We start from the raw sequence: 23677 nt of genomic DNA, 5'->3' as shown, positions 1-23677 counted from the left end.
CGTGCTGCCTCTTCGCCTGTTGTCCAGCATTTAGAGGATAGAGCACGGAAATACAGCCACAGGTTGGCAATCACTGTGCAGGCTTGCTGAGCTTAATGGCCTCCTCCTGCATTGAAGTTCCTTGTAAGGGAACTCATGAGATTAAAGTAACTTGGGTTAAATTTTACTGCGGAACATGCCATAGATAATAATTGTGAGGATGATCCACCGTTGAAACTGATCGCGCTGATTTGTCCACAGAAAAAAATGGAAACGTTGTTGACGCTGGATGGAGATCCAAAAGTGTTCAAATCCTTCTTGAAGAAACATTATGTATTTATCGTTGATGACATTTCGAGGTTTTACCCGGCTACCATCAACCTGGACCCAGCATTTAAAGAAAAGCTTAAGGTCGCATGGGGGTACTACAACTTCGAGAAGTGTCAGACAGAGATGATGGTGCCCAAGGAACTACAAGGAATCAGCAAGAGCTAGAAATCATTGATACAGTAGGTATTCTGAATGAATAACATGTTGTACATGAGTAATCACACTTGGTACTATTAAATGTATGCAACATCTGCAAGAATAATAAACGTGTGTGTGTGTGTGTGTGTGTGCGTGCGTGCGTGCGTGTGTGTGTGTGTGTGTGTGTGTGTGTGTGTGTGTGTGTGTGTGTGTGTGCGTGCGTGCGTGCGTGTGTCCGTCTTCCATAACTCCAAAAAGCATGAAACCTATTGGTCCCAAACTTTGCATGCCACTCTTTCTTGTACTCCAAGGGAATGCAAGAATGAAAACTAGGTGTTTGGGTGTGTTAAAACACCCTTTTTTGAAGATGACTAACAGGGTGCTCATCACAAAATACGCCTTACCAAAATGGTAGTGCGCCATCTTGGTCAGCCATCTGTGACATCGCTGTGTTCTTAATCCGCCATTTTGTTTTGGTCTATTGAAACATGCCTTTGCTTGGAAACACTTGTGTACTCTCACGGATTAATTAAAGCATATAATCAAAATCTTGATTCGGATTTGAGGATCAGTTCCCGTACACTTAATAAGTATCAAAATCTGGAGTGAAATCTGAAAAACTCAACAACATTAGCGATTCTTATGACGAAGTGTATTTATGTAAGCAAGGCTGTTCTCCTTCTACACTGTCGTCTTAATTCACATCTCCATAGGATAAGGTGTTTTGTCAATTTGCGAAATGCTTCAAGTTCAACTTTATTCCCATTTGTCATAATTTCAATATTGTGATTGTAAACAAATAGAAATTGGAGAAACAGCGTGAACAAAGCATTTGCACTTATTCTTCTTCTTGAAAGCATGACAGAGAAACTCAGCTGCTCATGAAATTGCCAACACGTCAACATTTAAAAAAAACTAGAGCTTCCAGGGAAGCAGAACTCAACTGAACTGACTGGACAACTTTAAAGTAGGTCAGTTGTCTGTACTAGATTTGACTTAAATGAAAAGCCAACAACCTTGTGTAATAATTTTAAGGTCCTTGTATCCTTATACTTGTCCTTGTTTTACAATTGATACAATGTTACACTTTGCAACAATGTTGCAGAAATATAGTTGTCTAGGCGGCCATTTTGTGACAGATCGGGTTGACATGCGATAGCAACCTACCTTGTGTGGTAAGAGTCTCACACACCAAGTTTGATCAAAATCCATAAATATTTGTGGACGTTAAAGTCTTAACATCGTTTCGGAGCTGAAAACAATATGGCGGCCTATGGCGGCCATTTTGTGACGGATCGGGTTGGAATGCAATAACAACCTACCTTGTGTGGTAAGGGTTAAACATTCTAAGTTTTATCAAAATCTGTTAATATTTGTGGACGCTAGAGTGTTAACGTCGTTTTCATGACCAAAAACAAAATGGTCGCCTAAGTCCGCCATTTTTCAACGGATCGGGCTGAAATGTAATAGCAACCTGGTCCTTAGGGTAAGGATGCTGCCTGTCAAGTTTGATCAGAATCGGTTGATATTTGTGGACGCTGGAGTGTTAACGTCGAAAAGTTAACGGATGACAGATGACAGACGACGACGACGACGACAGATGATGGACGCCGGAGGGTTCAGTATGTGATGAAGTCAACTGAACAGTTAACAACACAATTTTAATATTCCCTGCGTTTTTGGCAACATACACCGCCCAGATCTTCAAACTCAATGACAAACTTTGTATTCAAACTCTGAAAACGTTATGGAGATAGTCTGCTTCTGATATTTCTTCAAACTCAGAAAGCATTATAGAGAAACTCAGCTATAGATGTTTATATCACTCAGTTTACTCAGCCCAGGCTGAGCTATAGACTCAGCTATAGAAAGGCTCCTTCATTCACCGCTGTTGTGTCTGAGCACTTGGCATATATAGAGCCTCATATATAGAACGCCATAAAACTTAAAAAGAAGACGAAGAAGATCCATCCTTCTCCATATTGTGCGAAGCAACAGGTGGAATTTGCTAGCGACAAGGTGGTATTTTGAGAGAGACCTGCGGGGCCGGCACCATGGTGTTCACACACATCAGATTAACAATGGTGCACCCCGTCCTTTCTCCCTCCCCTCTCTTCCCCCTCTCTCATCCTCTTCCTCACCCCACCCTTGCCTTCCTCCTCCCCATTTTCTTCCTTTTGCTCCCTTCCTCTCACACCTCCCCTCCTCCTCTCTACCCCCACTCTCTTCATATTACTGTCACAAAGTGACTCCGTGTTACCCGGCAACGCTGGGTCCCTTTGCTATGGTTAATAAGTTTAACAATATATAAACAGATATTTGAATAAACAGTGGAATAAAAATGTATACTGTATATATATTGTTGCGGATATGGGATTTACATCCATCCATATCCGCTTGTAAATATTCCCCTATTTCCTCATCCTTCCCAACTATCCCCAATCCCCCATTCCCTAGTCCCATTTCCTGTAAACAACACTCTGTAGACCCGACCTCCCCCTATTTCCCCCATTAAATGTCGCATCCAGGTCCACCGCATCTCACGTAGACAACTATAGGACATCTTGCTAGTTATTCTTAGTCTATGTCAGTTAAGGACTCGTTTCCATTAATTCTGACTCTTCGTTGCACCAGAATGTGATTGTATGGCACCGTTAGGAAGTTTAGGACCTCCCAATACCTCCCCGCAGCTCTTCCTCACGGTTCAACAACAACAACAACAACAACAACGGCGGCGGCGCGGGGAGTGCGCGTCCTCACTCCGGCTTGGTTGGTAGGGGGTGTTGGGAGCAACACCAGGCCTTTCCAACGAGCCGCCATTGAACATGTGCTCGACGGGGTTACCACGTAGGGGCTCGCTGTCAGCTCCTCGTCAAGGGCGGAGCCCGGTAACCCCCGCACCCAATAGAAGCGGCGGACTGATCCCATCTGGGGCGGAGCCAACGAGCCGAGGGCGTGTCACTCCCCGCTGAGCATGCGCAGGAAGAGGGAGGTGACGTCAGATGCGCGCTGAACTTGAAGCGAGAAGGACGCCACCTCCGAGCGCTGTGACACCTCCCTGCATCTTTTGGACCGAGCTGCATCCTGTCCCTGAGCCAAGGTGCACCTTGTGCTATCGACTGCCTGTCCTTCCCTGCCATCAATCCCTGTGTAAGTCAGTCTTGTCCCGTTTGTCTGTGGTCTGTCGGGGATAAGATAAGACTGTAACTAAGTGCCTATCTCTTCTGTGTCTTTCCCTCATTACCTTGTAATCTACCCTTCTTTTCCACCACTAATTATATCCTCCTCCAGAGGTCTTGAGAACTGTACCCCTTGTGTCGTTTCATTTATCCCAGTCGTTGTGTCCTTTCCAAATCATTGATTTAGCATAGCGCGACTTGGTCAACGTCGGGTGGAATCGGGGTCTAGTCGGGGAATAACTGTTAGGTCGCGGCAATACCACCGCTCGGTAAATAACATCTTAATCCGCGATCCGTAACAATATATATTGTGAATGTTGCAGAGTAAGTATGAACAACCTCCCAAACCTTCGAAAAATAATACAGAGAGAAAAATTCAGAAATCCCTTCCACATGATCGATTCTTACTGATGCCACGAGGAAGCGAAAACGCTGGAGAGGGTAGAGTGAAGAGTTCCTACTGCATCATCTCTACCCAGAAATTCCCCAGACAGACTCCATCAGGTCGACCTAGCTCATACTGCCATCTCCGATGAGGACATCAGCATGGAGACCCCAACCCTAGTTTAAGTTCAATCGGCCATTATCAAGGTAAACAATGGCAATGCACTGGGGATCTGTGGTATATGGCCATAACTTTTAAAGAATGCAGACGATGGAACAATCTCACCACTCCGCCACCTTTTCCGTCTAGAGGTAGGTAAAGGTTCCTTAGGAAAGTGGCTTCAGAACATCATTCTAAAATGTTTGGGGGGAAATGCAAAGGCTCGTAAGCAGACTGTGGCACCGGAGGTATTCGCCACCTGTCAGTAGTAGCCAAAGCCTATGCATGGAGTATACTGAACTGAACCAAATCCCATACCAAGAGGTGCCACCCAATCAGGCAGACCCACCGCCTCCCAAGCACTCAACAGTGGAGCAGATCTTTGCTCTCCGCCAGATTGCTGAAAAAGCGATGTAAGTTCAACAGGCCATTTTTTGCAGTTTATGTTGAAATAAAGGAGGCGTTTGACTCCCTCAACAGTGACTGTCGATACCTGTGGCTCCTGCTTCAAGCATGCGGAGTTCCCACAAAGAGAATCAAGCTCATCCAAGCTCTCTATGACAATACAGGAAGCTGTATTCATGTCGAGACTCATATCTGAGAAGCATTCACATTTGATTGAAGTGTACACCAGAGAGATGTTCTTGCTCCAAAATTATTCCTTCCAGCACTGGCCAATCATAAACAACACTCCTCCAGACAGGTGGCCATAACTGGGGTAACTACTGGCCCAAACTTCACATGCAAAAGCCTGGACTTTGCAGAGGATGTGGTCCTGTTTGCAGAGATAGTTTATATCTTTGTCTCTGCACTCCAGGACTTCAACACCTACTCATCCATGCTTAACCTACAAATAAGCTGGACCAAGACAAAGATCCAATGCCTAGGGAAGGTCACCTTTCACCCTCTATCAGTAATGATAACAACTGCTCCGTGGACGCAGTTGGAGTTTGAATATCTTGATTCTTACATCTTCTCATCAAACATAGCGGCCCAAAACTTTGCTTGCATACTTATCGGTCTACAAGGTGTTGCATGAGTGAAAACTGGGTGTTTGGTTTGTTTTAGAAAATCATTTATGTTAACAGGCTTACCTTTGGTCAGTCTGCATTCAGGTCGTTCTGCTTGAGGTCTTAATTCCGCCATTTTGTCCGCTCAACTCAAGTATGCCTTGCCTCAGAAGAGGTCTGTTTCTGTACAATAAAGCTTCATATCTACGAATCACTGTATTCTTGTATACATTGCGATGCTTATAAACACCAGGGTTCATGCTTTTATTTAATTCCAGCAACGATCGAGACTCTTCACCTCAACCGAATTTCAGAATTTTCACTGCGGAATTGACCTCAACAACAGTTCCGACTATAAAATGTGTTCATTTGTATAATTTGGACATTGTAGGACACTCCAGGCATCTCAACAGTATTGTGGGAGTGCTTAAGATGCTTGGGAAATGCTTTACAAGCAGCTTGGTAATGGAACACCCCACCAGATGGAACACCCCTGCTCCCTCCTCAGACTCCATTTTACTTATTTCCTTTCCCCCATTTTGTGTGATCTGCCTTCATTATATGACCCGCCACTTCCACATAAATATACCGTTACGTTTGTAACGTATCGTTTGTAATGTTACGTTTGTAGGTAGTGATTACCTTAGAGCCAGGTAGCATTGCATAGGTAGTATGCTCCGAATGTCGTGTAGCCATCTTGATGTACATAAGTCAGGCCGTATGTCGTGTAAGCGCGTATCTTCGTTCCCATCACGAGGGGTGGGGTTATGTTAATTAGTTGGGGATTATGGGTAGTTAATCCCCTGTATGTAATGGCCTCTGTTTTTTTTTTGCTCTGTTCCTTATGACAACAGCAGCACACACACCAAGACAGAAATCGCGCTTTTATAACACTAAATAAAACCAACCGGAACAAGACATTCAAATACCGCTGGTGCCGCAGCCGTGACATCGCAACACAAGCAGGCAGGCCGTGGGGCCACGCCCCGAAAAGCAGTGATTGGTCCGGGATTGATTGGCGCAAGGACTGCTAAGATGGGACTATGGGATTGGTGGAGCAGGCACGAATGACGTCAGAGCCTTGAGGATAAAAGAACGCTCTCCCAGACATTTTCCCTCCTCGTGGCTTTTCTCTCTTGGGTCCGGACTTTGATAGAGAACGGTCGAGGCTCTTGACTTCCTCGCATCTTCTGGCTTTGGTGGTGAACGGTCACGATTTCATATCTCGCTCTGCTTTGGGATTTCATGGCGAGCGGTCGGAGTTCATAGCGCACCTGCGCGAGGGGAATTCATTGACGAGCACGTGAACATTTAGTAGTGCTCTGTTTGCGCGGGGTTCGGATTGAAGACCTGTTGGAACAAACGGCCGCATTTTCTTTCCCTTGGCACGTCGGTGTTGGTGAACGAGATCGTAAGGACAAGCACGGCTGGAATGACCGAGCGGGCGCGGCCTGTTTGCTTCGCGCGCGGAGCCAGGAGTGAGCGAACCATGCAGTGAGGCCTAGCCCTCTGCCCAAGGACAGTGCAGCCTGCGGTTTCCCGCGCAAGGACGTAGAGGCCTGTGACGAACCGGGACGATTCCTGACGACGTTCAAGAGCAGATCAGAGCTAAGTGCCCACAAAAATAACACGCATTTATTTTCGTTCTTTTATATTTCCCTTTGTCTGCAATCGAGTCTGTGTGAGGACGTCCCATTGAGGAATTAATAGTTTTTTTTATCGTGCATTATTTTGTTACCGGCATTTCTTTAATAAAGCCGGTATTTTTATACAGTAAATCCTGTGTAGGTTTTGAGTTGATTTATTATCCAGGAGCGAAGACGTCGGGTGGAAGCCGTCCAGGTAGGTTCGTTATTCCTTCTTTCCCTCTCATGTAAATAATACCGTCAATTCTGGATTGAACGCCTTGGAGTAAATCTCGTTTGGTCATCCGTGTCGCCCTGCGGTGTTCATTACAGGGTAGGCACACGACAATGGGTGTCAGGAGTTTGGGATTCGAACCTTGGACACTCAATGTCCGAAGGTTGCGAGTTTGACACCCACTGAGGGCGAAATTTCGCTCAGCTTTCGGAAGCAAATTTTTTAACGATCGTCTTTCTCTCGTCGAGGGGGAGGCAATTGTAGTACTGGGGTGTCCAAATTCTATAGTTATTGGTGTACGAAGCGAAACATCACACTTTCGGAATATTTAAAATCCTTTCTTTTCAGAGGAAAAAAAAAACGCGCGCGGGAAAACCGCCAGCCAGCAAGTAATGGCGGACGTGAACGGCTTGGCCGAGTGGGTGGAGGGTCCCGAAGAGTTCGGAAGCGGGCCGGGGGTAGGTGGTTTTGAGAATGGGATTAAAACCTCCGCTGTCCCGAGCGTTAGTCCTCCCCCTCCCCAATGAGGGAGCCTGAGACGCTGGGAACATACCCAATATCCGACCAGGTCTTGATACAATTAATATGGAAGGAGATGAAGAGATTTTAAAAAAACAATTGATGAATTTGGGGAAGAAATAAGGGGAGACAGGAAAAAAAATACCGAGCAAAAAAATGCAGGCCAAACGTGAAAGTACCGAGCAATACTTTCTCAACAATCCTCTCCAAGAAGTTCTGCCTCTCAAGCTTTTGGGTCTCACTATCTGCCATGATCTTTCTTGGGAAAACCACATTTCCAAGCTGGCCTCCAAAGCCAGTCGCCGACTGGGCATCCTCCGTCGTGCGAAGTCCTTCCATGGCACACCTGAGCTCCTCACCACATACAAGGCTTTCATCCGCAGCTCAATGGAATACTGTTCCCCACTCTGGGCCGGTGCTCCTGCCTCACACCTAGCTCGACTTCACGCTGTTGAAACCAAAGCTTTCAGAATCATTGGAATCTCCTGCGACAAAGCTAACTCCGAGGGCCTTTCACTCACTCACCGCAGGCAGGTTGGTGGTCTTTCTGTCTTCTACCGACTCCTCTCCGGCCTTGCTCCCCCAGCTCTCTCTGTGCTCTGTCCCCCAAATATTCCTACAGGTCGCACAAGATCTGCCAGCAACCTTCTTATGGTTAAACTGTCAAAATCTAGGCTCTCTGCTCACCTTCACTCTTTCATTCCCCTTTTCTCCCACCTCTGGAACAAACTCCTCCACTCCCTTCAATCCCACTCCTCCCTCCAGGTCTTTAAAGCAGCTGTTCACCACCATCTCTTATCTTCCCCCATCCATAACCTTGATCTTTTCTACCCCCGCTAATTCACCCCAGATACACTTTTTCGAAATTCCAACTTCTTTCCTGGAAGTCATTGCAGTGTCCATATGTTTTATACCTCTCCCACCTCCCCCCAAGCCCTCTCCCTCCCACAGTTCTCTCGATGTCCCTGCTCTCAAATGTTGTGTTTGTGTCCTTCCCCCTCTCTCCCCATCTTGTCTACCGCTCCCCTTATTTTGTGTTTTATGTGTCGGTTTGTGTCGGTTTGACTTTTTGTGTGATTAATGGTAGCTCTTTCACGAGCCTCGATCTTGTATACAAAAAAAAAAAAAAAAGGATGCCCAAATAAAATAAAAATAAAAGCCCAAATGAAAGAAATGAGTGCCAATAGACAACGAATGAATTAAAGGAAGAGATAAAGAATGAAATTGGAGCACAGGAGAAGCTATGGGCAACAGAATTTGATTCAAAACGGGAAGAGGTGGCATTGGGAATTGAAGAGGGTGAAACCCAGTCTGATACCATTGGGGCACAGGAGACGGCATGTTTGGAGGTAAATGGGGAATGTTTAACTGGAAAAGACCTGGAAGGTTATCGGAGCTGTGTGGATGCCGGAATGCAACAACAGGGAGAGGAATTGGGACTTTTGCAGCGCCAGGGCGGTGGTTCGAAGCAACAGGGTGTAAAGATATTGGAGGTCCGGGTAACGGAACCGGACCGGGTGTGTATAGATAAAGACCTGTTGGGGCCACAATGGATTGGTAATAATAAGAGTAATGATTTGACACAGCGGCTGGATACCTTGGACACTGGACAGTATCATTGAGGAAGCGATTGATCGAGTCCAAGAGAGTCTGGGACACGAGGTGAGTCGGTCCATCAAATATCCCCAGGATGAGATTAAGGTGACCCAGGGGACCCTCACCACGAACCACATTTGGGCACCAGAGGCTCCGAAATTGAATACCCAGTTGGGGGGGGGGGGGGTGTTTTGGCCCTGGGCTGGATTCGGACATGGAAGAGTCGGGAGATAGAGCCTTGGAAAAGCTGGTCCCCAGAGAGAATTTGGAACAGCTGCGGGGAGGGGCAGAAGAACCCGAGGAGGGGGTTGTTACCTGCAGCTGCGGTTGGACACATGAGGCCATAATTTTTAAAAGCAAATTTAAAACGAAACACAAATTGCAATAGGAGTTTGATTTGGCACAGCCATGGAGGGAATTGGTCGCCGGGCTGCAGAATTTGGACCAGGAGAGGTCATTGGGGTTGGCCTCATGGTAAATTGCCCCACTTGGAAATTGGGGTGTGCCAGCCAGCTGGGGGGCTGTGCTGGCAGGATTTGGATGTGGGGTCCGACCATGGGTGTCGTGGTACGACCTGGGCCCCACGGGGCGTCTGGTGGAGTGTGGCGTCCCTTGTCCATCGGGGCACTGCCCGAGCGTGTGTCTTGGGCCACCAGGGTCGCCGGACCCTGGTGGGGGTTAAGACCTCCGAGGGTCCGATGTGGTTTCTAACAGGTACCTAGGATGGTGTTTAATGAGGACCACTAGGGGGAGGTGTTGAGGGCTGCGCTTTGGTGGCGGCACCACGGACGGCCAACAAGGGCCTGATGTGGTGACCGCCCAGGCACGCGGCCTGACAGCCTCTCCCTGAGACTCTGGGACAGCCAGCATGTGGTGACCTGCCATGCTGTGCTGGGCTATGGACGTGGGTCGATCCGCATAGACAGGGATGGATTATAGTCCACCGGACAACCATTGGGGCATCTGTGGAACGTGACGGTGTGAGAATGATCTTCCACAGATGATCTGTTGTGACTTGTGGACTCTTGGCTTGGGAAGAGAGCCATGGAATTGAACTGGGAAATTGGAATGAGCCGAGCATATGGGCCATGCTCGGCTGGCAGGTGTATGGAGAGGTACCCTTCTTTGGTGAAGATAGTGAAATGTGAAAAATAATTGGCACAGGTAATCTGAGGGTTAGATGCAAATTTAAAGGTGAATTTTGTGAAGAGGCTGTGGTGGACACTGAAAGCAGTGACACCATTATTGATCCAAGTGTGTTAGACCAAAGTGTTGGAGGCTGGGATAAAAATGTTTCGTCATAAGTTCGTCATCCTCCTTTCCCTCTTGTGTAAAGAATACCGTCATATTGTGAATTTCAAAGTCAGCGAGAAGCTTTTAATTCAAATTTGAGCAAATACTTCTTCAAACTACCCCGTTCACCTCCCCACCTCCCTTCCCCCCCCCCCCCCCCCCCCCCCAGCTACGTGTGGTGAGTCTATATGGTCTTCAAAGTCTTAAGGTCTTTGGGCTGTTAACTGTCTTTGAGGTCTTAGAGTATTTGGGCTCGTAAGGATCTTAAAGGTTCTTCAAAGGTCTTCGGGATCTTTGGGGTCCAAAGTGTCTTTAGGGTCCAGAGAGTTTTCAAGGCATTCTGGGTTTTAAAGGGTCCCAAGGGTGATTGGGGTCTTTGAAGGTCTTATCTGCCCCCACCTCCTCACTCCTCTCCCCCCTCACTCCTCTAATTTTGCCACTCCCCTTCTTTCCTCCCACTTCCATCACCCTTCCCACCCTTCCCCTCCCTTTCTCCTTCTGTCCTTTCCCTCCCCCCTTCCCCTTCCTCCCTCTCGCCTCCCTCTTCCCCTCGCCTCCTCCTTTCCACTCCCCCTCCCTCCTACTTTCCCCTTCCTTCCCCCCCTTCCCTCCTCCACTCCCCTTCTCTCTCTCCACCCCTCTCATGACATTACCGTCATGAAGTGACTCTGTGCTGCCTAGCAACGCCTTAGTCGGTAATTAAAGGCTGCTGACGCAGATTTCCCATGAAATTATAAGCTGCATCAACCTGTGAAATAGATGCAGATCTCCAAGTAAAAAACAACACTTCCGGGGAAAGGTCCATGAGGACATCGTTTTAAACGCGAAATCTAAAGTTTATCTTAAAAACAGTCGGTTTCAGTATTTATTTAAGCTTAATTATCTCTGAGCTGTAAGTGTGGGTTAAATTCCCAACTTTACTGTAAAGGTGTAAACTGTCGCATTGGTGATTCCCAGGCTCAAGGGTTACCTTAAAATGGGTCCCTCCGTTGTACGTTAAGCCGGGCGTCCCATGTGCCTGCATTAGGTGGTGGAAGTTGAGGATCCCACGGTGTCCTTCGTAAAGAGTAGGCGAGTTATCGCCGGCACCCTGAACAAATTCCTGCCCTAACTACTGCTGAGAAGGCAATGGCAAACCACCCAGTGTAACCCTTGCTATGAAACTGCTTCGGTAGAACGGACACTCTGTACGTCTGTCACAATCAGACGTGACGTCATAACACCTAAAGGAACAAAGAACAAGCGTTTGTTGTATGATCCTTAATTTTATCCCCGAAGACCGCCATACCAGCTCTTGTTTCCAGTTATTATATGACATTGATGATGTCATTTCCTCCGCCAAAATCGAAGATCTTTCAAGTATATTGGTAGGTCTTGTGCTTTTAGTTTCGCACACGACCAATGTACTAGGTCACAATTTTTAACCGATCGTCACAAAACTTCACCGAACGGTGGAGTTGCTCATAAGAAAGAAGCCTATATTGTTTTTTGGGGTCAAAAGGTCAACATAGGCCAAAGGTCAACGACTGTCAAATTTCTAAAATCCTTAATTTTCATCCGATTGACTTGCTATTTGAAGAGGATTTGCACATCAGGTCACTGAATTCAATCACCAATTATTTTTGAGGTCAACATAGGCCAATAGGTCAACATTGGCCAAAAGGTCAGCATAGGCTGAAATTTCTAAAGTTGTCAATTTTCATCAAATTCGCTTGAAATTTGAAGAAGACTTGCATACTTCGTCATTCAATTCACCCACCAATATTTTTTGACATCAACATATGCCAAAAGGTAAACATAGGCCAAAGGTCAACAACTTACTTCCTCTCTGGTCGTAGGCAACGTATGGCCCTGAATGGATTTCTCTCATCTCACCTTCCTGTTCAGGCTGGAGTTTCCCAAGGTAGTGTTCTGGGCCCTGTGCTTTTTCTGGTCTTCATCAATGATCTCTCCGACTCTCTGGAAAATCCTCTCTATCTCTTTGCTGATGACTTCACTCTCTGCCACTCCATTCCTCATCCCTCAGATCGGCAGTCTGCAGCCTCCTCACTCTCTGCAGACTTGGACAAAATCACAGACTGGTCAAACAAGTGGAACATGTCTTTCAATCCTGACAAATCTCACACTCTTACTATGTCTCTCCGAAAAGACCGACTGGAGAACCCTCCCATCTACTTTCTCAACAATCCTCTCCAAGAAGTTCTGTCACTCAAGCTTTTGGGTCTCACTATCTGCCATGATCTTTCCTGGGAAAACCACATTTCCAAGCTGGCCTACAAAGCCAGTCGCCGACTGGGCATCCTCCGTCGTTCGAAGTCCTTCCTTGGCACACCTGAGCTCCTCACCACATACAAGGCTTTCATCCGCAGCTCAATGGAATACTGTTCCCCCCTCTGGGCTGGTGCTCCTGCCTCACACCTTGCTCGGCTTCACGCTGTTGAAACCAAAGCTTTCAGAATCATTGGAATCTCCTGCGATGAAGTTAACTCCGAGGGCCTTTCACTCACTCACCGCAGGCAGGTTGGTGGTCTTTCTGTCTTCTACCGACTCCTCTCCGGCCTTGCTCCCCAGCTCTCTCTGTGCTCTGTCCCCCAAATATTCCTTCAGGTCGCACAAGATCTGCCTGCAACCCTCTTATGGTTAAACTGCCAAAGTCTAGGCTCTCTGCTCACCTTCACTCTTTCATTCCCCTTTTCTCCCGCCTCTGGAACAAACTCCCCCACTCCCTTCAATCCCACTCCTCCCTCCAGGTCTTTAAAACAGCTGTTCACCACCATCTCTTATGTTCCCCCATCCAAAACCTTGATCTTTTCTACCCCCGGTAATTCACCCCAGAGTCCTTGCAGTGTTCATATGTTTTATACCTCTCCCACCTCCCCCCAAGTCCTCCCGATGTCCCTGCTCTCAAATGTTGTGTTTGTGTCCTTCCCCCTCTCTCCCCATCCTGTCTGCCGCTCCCTTGTTTTTTGTGTTTTGTGTGTCGGTTTGACTTTTTGTGTGATTAATGTTAGCTCTTTCACGAGCCTCGATCTTGTATACAAAACAAACAAAAAAAAAAACCTGAGGTGACATTTCTAAAATCCTCAATTTTCATCAGATTGGCTTGAAATTTGAAGAGAATTTGCATATCAGGTAACTCAATTCAACCACCAATTATTTTTTAGGTCAACTTAGGCCAAAAATTATCTCTCGTCACGTCACGTCACGTCTCTTCAAAGCTGTCCATGCGCGCACGCTTTCGAAGTTAAGTAACTTTTCACAATTGTGTTTTTGTCGAAACTGTATCTTTCTTTCGTCGTGTGTAACTATTGGTGTGTCTTTAATAGTATTCTTGGTGTTGGTATTTCATACCTGTGTACAGAATCGTCGGTTAGTTCGTGCCGCGTATTCTGAGGCCTAGTGTAGTAGCTACTAGTAGGCTACCGTGTCTGACCTTGGCTTGAGGCTTTGTTTCTGTCTCAGCGGTTCTTCGATTGTGCTCGCAATTACTTTCGGTCTCTATTTTTCACGTTTCACGTTCGGTCTCTGTCTCTGTTTTCATCTCAACTCAAAAAAAAAAAAAAAAAAAAAAAAAAGATTTCCTTCTCTGTTCTTAGCCGTTGTTCGTTCTTATTTGTTCGTTCGTTCTTCGACCACGTTGTTCGTGATCACGTGTTCACGTCATTAAAAAATGTTTAAACTGTCCCCTGAAGAACTGTATTCTGTCATATACTATAACACCTTTTTCTTCTTCTTCTATAAAAGGATGCCTTCGACATGCTCACCAAATCTATTCATTCCTAAAAAAAAATCCATCTCTTACAGTTACAGTGCCTCTTTCATACATTCCCTAAACTCTCCAGAACTCCACCCATCCTTCAGCGTCCTCAAACGTATTTTTGACTCGAAGGTCTCAAGAAACTCATTTTGCAATAAATGTTCGTTTCCCATTAATCGTACATTTTTCAAAATCCAATCTCACCCCTCCCCTCCAAATCTTCCCCATCACCCCTTCCCTCCAAAGCTTCCCCATCACCCCTTCCCTCAAAAACTTCCCCATCACCCCATCCCTTCAAAACTTGCCCATCACCCCTCCCCTCCAAATCCACCCCCTTGCCCCTCCCCTCCAAATCTTCCCCATCACCCATCTCTTTCAAATATTCCCCCTTGCCCCTCCCCTCCAAATCTTCCCCATCACCCATCCCTTTCAAATCTTCCCCCTTGCCCCTCCCCTCCAAATCTTCCCCATCACCCATCCCTTTCAGATCTCCCCCCTTGCCCCTTCCCTCCTAAACTCCCCCCACACCTCTCCCCTCCGAGACTCTCCCTTACTCCTCCCCTCCTAGACTCCCCTCTCACCCCTCCTCCTCAAAGCGTCCTCCCCGCTTCTTCCCCCTTCCAACTTTCACCTTCATCTCCCTCAACCTTCTGCCTCACTCTTCCCCCTCCTCAAATAATACCTCACTGCGCCTCACCCAATCACCATCAAACCTTTTATCCGCCCCATTCTTCCCTTTCTCCAAGCTATTCTGAAATCTCTGACACACCTTCAACAGCTCTCCCTACCTCTTCCTCCTCTTCCACATCTTACCCTACCCCTCTCCCCCCCCCTGTTCTGTATCCGATGCTCCCCCTTCCTCTTCTTTAACAGTATGGACCTCAAACATCCGGGGCCTTCGCTCAAACTTGACTGATCTCTCCATACAGGTTGCTTCTGACAAACCAGACGTGATCTGCTTAACATAAACTTTCCTCCTTCATGATGTCTCTGATTCCTTGGTATCTCTCCCAGGTTACTCCCTCCTCCGGTATGATAGACCTGAGCCTCGTCCTGGAGGGGGGGTTGCTATCTTTATAAAAAAAACTCTCTTCCTCACTCGCCCTGCACTGCACTCTCTCCACCTCACCCCCAGGAGTACCTCTGGCTACGGCTTCCCCTTCGCTCCCACCTTTTGTTCATATGTGTGTTGTACCGTCCACCAAACAGTGATGACTCCATCTACATCTCGCTGTCTGATAATATGGACCAACTTCTATCTACCCATCCCAACTCTCTCTTCCTCATATGTGGTGATTTCAATTGTCACCATGCCAGTTGGCTGGGTGTGGGTACCTCTCTCACCAGCCATGGCTCTTCAGCAAAGGACTTCTGTGACTCACTGGGACTGACACAATCTGTCAATTTCCCGACCCGGATCTCAGTCAACGGAGCATCTTCTCTTCTGGACTTGGTTATGACTAACTTCCCTGAAAATGTCTGCTGCTCTTCTTCTGCTCAAATCGGCTCATCTGATCATATGCTTGTTAAAGTGGACATCTCTCTGACCATTCTCAGAGAGCCTCCTCAGTGTCGACGAGTCTGGCATTTCACTCAGGCCAACTGGCACGGTCTTCAAGCAGCCATCAATCATCTGGACTGGTCTCCCATCTCTACCGCCTCTGACATCAACTCATCCTGGGAATTCTTCCAAAGTAAATTGCTCTCTCTCATGCACAGATTTATCCCATCTCGTCTTCAGTTGTCATATCCTTCCTCCCGTCCATGGTACACGGAATCTTGTGGTGAGGCTATTGCCCAGAAACAACTTGCATTCGTCTCCTGGAAAGCAAATCCAACGGCAGGAAATCTCATTTCCTTTCACAAAGCCCGAAACAAGTGTGTGTCCACCCTCAGGAGAGCCAGGAAACAATATCTCTCCGTTCTCAGGACAGAACTCTCTTATCTGTCTCCCTCTTCCAAATCCTTGTGGCATCTGGTCAAATCTGTTTCTGGTGTTTGTTCCCCCTCCATCCCCTCCCTCACCTCAAACGGCCACACGGCTGACTCCGCACGTGAAAAAGCTGAATGCCTCAACTCTGTGTTTGCCTCTAAATCTTGTGTCCCAAACCCATCCCTCTCTGTACCCACTGTACCCAGTCGTACCCAGCTGCTCCTGGACTCTGTGTCCTTTCCTCCTGACAAGGTGGAAAAGTTTCTGTCAACCCTCGACTCTGATTCTGCAACTGGACCTGACGGCATCAGCCCACGGGTCCTAAAATCCTGTTCTTCCGCTCTTTCACTCCCTCTCTCTGTTCTCTTCACCCTCTCTTTTGCTCAAGGTCATCTGCCATCTGCTTGGAAATCTGCCAACATCACCGCTTTGCACAAAAAAGGTGCAAAAACAGATCCCAGCAACTTCAGACCAATCAGCCTTCTCCCAATTATCAGCAAAGTCATGGAATCCATCATTGCTTCAGATATGAAATCTTTCCTCTTCTCCAATGGCTTGATCTCTGATCATCAATTTGGTTTCAGACCTGGTCACTCTACTCTGGACATGCTGCTTCTGCTTTCTCAACAATGGATGGAGGTCCTTAATGCCAAACAGGAAATTTGAGCTGTCTCCCTTGACATATCACGTGCCTCCGATACGGTCCGGCACCCCGCTCTGCTCACCAAACTCTCCTCTTTTGGTATCCATGGAAATCTCCACGCATGGCTGGCGGACTTCCTCTCTAGTCGTAGTCAACGTGTGGCCCTGAATGGGTTTCTCTCATCTCCTCTTCCTGTTCAGGCTGGAGTTCCCCAAGGCAGTGTTCTGGGCCCTGTGCTTTTTCTGGTCTTCATCAATGATCTCTCTGACTCTCTGGAAAATCCTCTCTATCTCTTTGCTGATGACTCTACTCTCTGTCGCTCCATTCTTCATCCCTCAGATCGGCAGTCTGCAGCCTCCTCACTCTCTGCAGACCTGGACAAAATCACAGACTGGGCAAACAAGTGGAACATGTCTTTCAATCCTGAGAAATCTCACACTCTGACGATGTCTCTCTGAAAAGATCGACTGGACAACCCTCCCATCCACTTTCTGAATAATCCTCTCCAAGAAGTTCTGTCACTCAAGCTTTTGGGTCTCACTATCTGCCATGATCTTTCCTGGGAAAACCACATTTCAAATCTGGCCTCCAAAGCCAGTCGCCGACTGGGCATCCTCCATCATGCGAAGTCCTTCCTTGGCACACCTGAGCTCCTCACCACATACAAGGCTTTCATCCGCAGCTCAATGGAATACTGCTCTCCCTTCTGGGCTGGTGCTCCTGCCTCACACCTAGCTCGTCTTCACGCTGTTGAAACCAAAGCATTCAGAATCATTGGAATCTCCCGCGATGAAGCTAACTCCAAGGGCCTCTCACTCACTCACCGCAGGCAGGTTGGTGGTCTTTCCATCTTCTACCGACTCCTCTCTGGCCTTGCCCCCCCAGCTCTCTCTGGGCTCTGTCCCTCAAATATTCCTACAGGTCGCACAAAATCTGCCTGCAACCCTCTTATGGTTAAACTGCCAAAATCAAGACTCTCTGCTCACCTTTACTCCTTCATTCCTCTTTTCTCCCGCCTCTGGAACAAACTCCCTCACTCTCTTCAATCCCACTCCACCCTCCAGGTCTTTAAAACAGCTGTTCACCACCATCTCTTATCTTCCCCCATCCAAAACCTTGATCTTTTCTACCCCCGCTAATTTCACCCCAATTCCACTTTTTTGAAATGCCAACTTCTGTCCTGGAAGTCCTTGGTGTCCTTGTGTTTTATACTTCTCCCACCCCCCCCCTCCCCTCCTTCCCACGCCTCCTCCCCCCAAGCCCTCTACCTCACACACATCTCCCTGCTCTTAAATGTTGTGTGCTCTCGAGTGTTTGTGTGCTTCCCCTTCTCTTGTCTTCCGCTCCCTCTTTTTATATATTTTGTTTGTCTGGTTGATTTGTTTGTGAAGTAAATGTCAGCTCTTTCACGAGTCTCGATTCAGTATACAAAAAAAAACAAAAAAAAAAAAAAAAAGGTCAACATCGGCCGAAATTTCTAAAGTTGTCAATTTTCATCCAATTCGCTTGAAATTTGAAGAAGACTTGCATACTTCGTCATTTAATTCAACCACCAATATTTTTGGACATCAACATATGCCAAAAGGTAAACATAGGCCAAAGGTCAACAACTTAGGTGACATTTCTAAAATCCTCAATTTTCTTCGGATTGACTTGAAATTCGAAGAGAATTTGCAATTCAACCACCAATTATTTTTGAGGTCAACTTAGGCGAAAAGGTCAACATAGGCCAAAGGGTAACAGCTTATTGTAGGGATTTCACAAGTATAATGCTATGCACTATACATATTTATTGTTTGTTTGTGAACAAGATATATCAAAAAGTTGTTGACGGATTCGGACAAAATTTGTTGGAAGAGTTGGGTGTGTGACAAGGACGAAATGATTACATTTTGGTGAAGATTCGGTCTGGATTTGGGAATTTCTAAAGTGATTCTTCACCCTTGAGGGATAGGGCAAAAAACGGTGTGGAGCACGATGTCTCATAATGTTGTGGACGGATTCAGACAAAATTTGGTGGAGATGTTGGGGATGTGACAAGGGCGAAATGATTAGATTTTGCTTCAGGTCCGAATCCAGATTTGACCCATCAGTGGGACACAAATTGTGTACTGTTGAGCCTGGCGGAAGTTTGCTCTCCACCAAATGTAGTTCTAGTTGGTCATGTGATCTTGGACACGAGAGGGCGTTCGTGAAAGGGGGCGAAGAAAGGACCTGAGGAGTGAGAGAGGAGATGGGTGGGAATGGCGGTGATTAAGTAAAGCCTGGTTATTGTACCATGGTCCGGATCCGATTACCTACAAACACAACAACATTGGTGACAAGGACGTCGGCTGTTTCGTTTTTTGTCGTGCATGGGGGAACCTGCTATTCCATTCTCTGCATGGAGGAAAATGTTGGAGAACTACTTGTCATCGACGCCATGGCCGTGAGGCCTAGCCTGAGAGACGAAGGCGTGCTGTTCTGTAACAATGTTTGGGGACAGAGGGCCAACGGATTTTCTACGCTTTACAGGACATGGGTAGTACTTTTGATTCTGCTTTTAGAAGGGGGGGGGGGGTGGGGTGTAGAAGATCATAATACGACTACTTTCATTGAATCAGGTAGGAATCGGGGAACCGTGGTCCGTGAATAAGAGGTGATTCGAGAAGCGGGATGAATTGGGTAATGCATTGAATATGGCAAAGGCCTGAGAAGCATAACGTAAGAGGTGAACAAGGTTAGGGTTAGGATTATGACTAAGGTATTTGGGCTTAGAGTTCCTTCCCGATTCAACCCATTACCCTACCCCTCCCCCCCCCCCTTTTTGTCATGGTACAATCCACAACTCCCCCTTTTTTGTGATGGTACAATTGACAACTCCCCCTATTTTGTAATGGTACAATCCACAACTCTCCCTTTTTTATAATGGTACAATCCACAACTACCCATTTTTTGTAATGGTACAATCCGCAACGACCCCCAATTTTTGTAATGGTACAATCCACAACTACCCCTTTTTGTAATGGTACAATCCACAACTACCCCTTTTTTTTAATGGTACAATCCACAACTCCCCCTTTTTTGTAATGGTACAATCCACAACTCCCTTTCTTTTGTAATAGTACAATCAACAACTCCCCCTTTTTTGTAATGGTACAATCCACAACTCCCCCTTTTTGTAATGGTACAATCCACAACTCCCTTTCTTTTGTAATTGTACAAACCACAACTCCCTTTCTTTTGTAATGGTACAATCCACAACTCCCTTTCTTTTGTAATGGTACAGTCCACAACTCCCCCTTTTTTGTAATGGTACAATCCACAACTCCCCCTTTTTGTAATGGTACAATCCACAACTCCCTTTCTTTTGTAATGGTACAGTCCACAACTCCCCCTTTTTTGTAATGGTACAATCCACAACTCCCCCTTTTTGTAATTGTACAAACCACAACTCCCTTTCTTTTGTAATGGTACAATCCACAACTCCCTTTCTTTTGTAATGGTACAGTCCACAACTCCCCCTTTTTTGTAATGGTACAATCCACAACTCCCCCTTTTTGTAATGGTACAATCCACAACTCCCCCTTTTTGTAATTGTACAAACCACAACTCCCTTTCTTTTGTAATGGTACAATCCACAACTCCCTTTCTTTTGTAATGGTACAATCCACAACTCCCTTTCTTTTGTAATGGTACAATCCACAACTCCCCCTTTTTGTAATGGTACAGTCCACAACTCCCCCTTTTTTGTAATGGTACAGTCCACAACTCCCCCTTTTTTGTAATGGTACAATCCACAACTCCCCCTTTTTGTAATTGTACAAACCACAACTCCCTTTCTTTTGTAATGGTACAATCCACAACTCCCTTTCTTTTGTAATGGTACAGTCCACAACTCCCCCTTTTTTGTAATGGTACAATCCACAACTCCCCCTTTTTGTAATGGTACAATCCACAACTCCCCCTTTTTGTAATGGTACAAACCACAACTCCCTTTCTTTTGTAATGGTACAATCCACAACTCCCTTTCTTTTGTAATGGTACAGTCCACAACTCCCTTTCTTTTGTAATGGTACAATCCACAACTCCCTTTCTTTTGTAATGGTACAATCCACAACTCCCTTTCTTTTGTAATGGTACAGTCCACAAGTCCCCCTTTTTTGTAATGGTACAGTCCACAACTCCCCCTTTTTTGTAATGGTACAATCCACAACTCCCCCTTTTTGTAATTGTACAAACCACAACTCCCTTTCTTTTGCAATGGTACAGTCCACAACTCCCCCTTTTTTGTAATGGTACAATCCACAACTCCCCCTTTTTGTAATGGTACAGTCCACAACTCCCTTTCTTTTGTAATGGTACAATCCACAACTCCCTTTCTTTTGTAATGGTACAATCCACAACTCCCTTTCTTTTGTAATGGTACAATCCACAACTCCCTTTCTTTTGTAATGGTACAATCCACAACTCCCCCTTTTTTGTAATGGTACAGTCCACAACTCCCCCTTTTTGTAATGGTACAATCCACAACTCCCCCTTTTTGTAATTGTACAAACCACAACTCCCTTTCTTTTGTAGTGGTACAGTCCACAACTCCCCCTTTTTTGTAATGGTACAATCCACAACTCCCTTTCTTTTGTAATGGTACAATCCACAACTCCCCCTTTTTGTAATGGTACAATCCATAACTCCCCCTTTTTGTAATGGTACAATCCACAACTCCCCCTTTTTGTAATGGTACAATCCACAACTCCCCCTTTTTGTAATGGTACAATCCACAACTCCCTTTCTTTTGTAATGGTACAATCCACAACTCCCCCTTTTTGTAATGGTACAATCCACAACTCCCTTTCTTTTGTAATGGTACAAACCAGAACTCCCCAATCTATACTTTGAATCAGGGTAAACGGTGTTAACTTCACGGAAGTTGTACACAGACCGTTATTATTCACAATTTCCAACAGTGGTGTTAAGAGTAGAGGCTTTCTAAATTTGCAGGTGATGCTAAGCTTGGAGGTAAGGTGGATAGCAGGGAGTGTGGTGATCAGATACAGGAAAGTCTAGATGCCATAACCTGATAACGGATTGGCCAAAGATCTGCAGATGAGGTTTAACAAAACGAAATGTCAGGTACTGGGGATGCGTGGGAATAATGAAAAGAGATTATATGGGTGGGAACAATGGGGAAATATTGGCGCACGTCACACGGGAGAAGGATGTGGGGGTCCTAATGGATACAAGGGGGGTAAGCAGACAGGACAATGCCAGGTAGCTATCACTGAATTGAAAATAGATGAAATATATTTTTTCAGTTCAGTTGTAGCTATAGGTAAAGCAAACAGGGTTTGAAGTTACATTCTTAGGGGCCCAGCTAGTCGAAGCTTTGAGGAGACATTACTGTCTGTATACATCAGAAAGAAAGTGATTATGAAGAGATCTCATGGAGATGTTCAACACAATGAAGAGTATGCTAGAGTAAAAAGAAAATATAATGAATACTTCCATCAAACCCTGTGGTACCTTAAAGGGAAGAGGAGGAAGAGTAACATGTGCTGTACATTTTATACAATAACGTTTAATTTATGCACACGAAACCCGTTTGTGCGGTCGGTTGTTTTATTGTCCTCTATTTTATCGTTCACAGAAACACATCTTTGCTGGTGTTGATGTGTAATTCGTATCGACAACAGCAATTTACATAATCTCATTTAGTGTGAAGAACAGTTGAGGGAAACAGCGCGCCGAACAAATTCCATCAGACGCGGCTGCATTGAGAGGTCTAAATACTGATGCTTACGTCATTAATTATATACTGTATATACTTTTATTATATACTAGCTTTTATTATATATTCATATATATGCACAGGTGTATGCATATATATGTATAGAGGTATACTTGTTATTTTACGTAATCGTATAGTAAAATATCTTAAGCGGTGTATTGGTATTGTTTTGAGTCTTACTATTTATTTACAGATGTCTTTTACAAGATATAAAGGCATCAAAACGCATTAGATTGAACTTAGAAAGTTCAAAATATATATGTATATATATTTAATAGCACCGGAAAACAATGTTACGTCGTCTCGTAACGTGATTGCGTCGATGCATTGCTGACCGCATTGGACCTTCAACGCGGCGCCTAATGACGCAAGCACGTACCCTCGGTTTCCGGTTCGTTGTCGGGGTGTATTTTAACCGGATTTGCTGGAGGTGGTCGGTTGAATCTCACTGGTTGTGAAAGTCACCCGAGCCGTGCGCGTCCGTGCCTCTTTACGGAGAACACTGGATATGCGACCATAGACGAAGGGACCGCGTTAGTCAGGAATCTGGGAGCTTTGTAACAGACGTGGCAGTGGACGAACAATCTTACGGACTCCACATTTGAAATCGCGACATCTCTCTGTTTCTCACAGCATAAAGCGCTCCAGGTGAGTGCTTAGGAGGTGAAGAAAGGAGGAGCTGGGATTCGCTATTTATTCGGAGTCGTACTGGTGTGTGAAAGAAGAAGCCGTGTGTGTGTGTGTGTGTGTGTGTGTGTGTGTGTGTGTGTGTGTGTGTGTGTGTGTGTGTGTGTCTCTCTCTCTCACTGTGTGTGTCTCTCACTGTGTGTGTCTCTCACTGTGTGTGTCTCTCACTGTGTGTGTCTCTCACTGTGTGTGTCTCTCTCTCACTGTGTGTGTGTCTCTCTCACGGTGTGTGTCTCTCTCACTGTGTGTGTGTCTCTCACTGTGTGTGTGTCTCTCACTGTGTGTGTGTCTCTCACTGTGTGTGTGTCTCTCACTGTGTGTGTGTCTCTCACTGTGTGTGTGTCTCTCACTGTGTGTGTGTCTCTCACTGTGTGTGTGTCTCTCACTGTGTGTGTGTGTCTCTCACTGTGTGTGTGTCTCTCACTGTGTGTGTGTCTCTCAC

General features: G+C 46.0%; 2 protein-coding genes across 5 annotated transcripts in view; both read left to right on the top strand.

Moving 5' to 3' along the window:
* Nucleotides 1-1001, top strand: part of LOC137426555 (NTPase KAP family P-loop domain-containing protein 1-like) — a 73058-nt gene extending 72057 nt beyond the window's left edge. The window contains exon 8 of the mRNA XM_068115178.2: nucleotides 241-1001. Coding sequence (XP_067971279.2) covers nucleotides 241-474 — 234 coding nt within the window. The 3' untranslated portion in view covers nucleotides 475-1001. The remainder of the gene's footprint in view (nucleotides 1-240) is intronic.
* Nucleotides 1002-22889: 21888 nt separating this feature from the next.
* Nucleotides 22890-23677, top strand: part of LOC137426550 (SEC14-like protein 1) — a 62420-nt gene continuing 61632 nt past the window's right edge. For 2 of the 4 annotated variants that reach the window (XM_078779315.1, XM_078779314.1), the window contains exon 1: nucleotides 22935-23211. The gene's annotated coding sequence lies outside the window, so the exon portion shown is untranslated. Of the gene's footprint in view, nucleotides 23212-23677 lie in introns of all 4 variants that reach the window. The other 2 variants (XM_068115169.2, XM_068115168.2) reach the window with 2 other exon arrangements.

Source organism: Myxine glutinosa, chromosome 5, assembly GCF_964187855.1.
Source record: "Myxine glutinosa chromosome 5, kmMyxGlut1.1, whole genome shotgun sequence".
Classification (NCBI taxonomy): Eukaryota; Metazoa; Chordata; class Myxini; order Myxiniformes; family Myxinidae; genus Myxine; species Myxine glutinosa.
The sequence above is the reverse complement of the archived record's forward strand: the minus strand, read 5'-3'. Positions and strand labels throughout refer to the sequence as shown.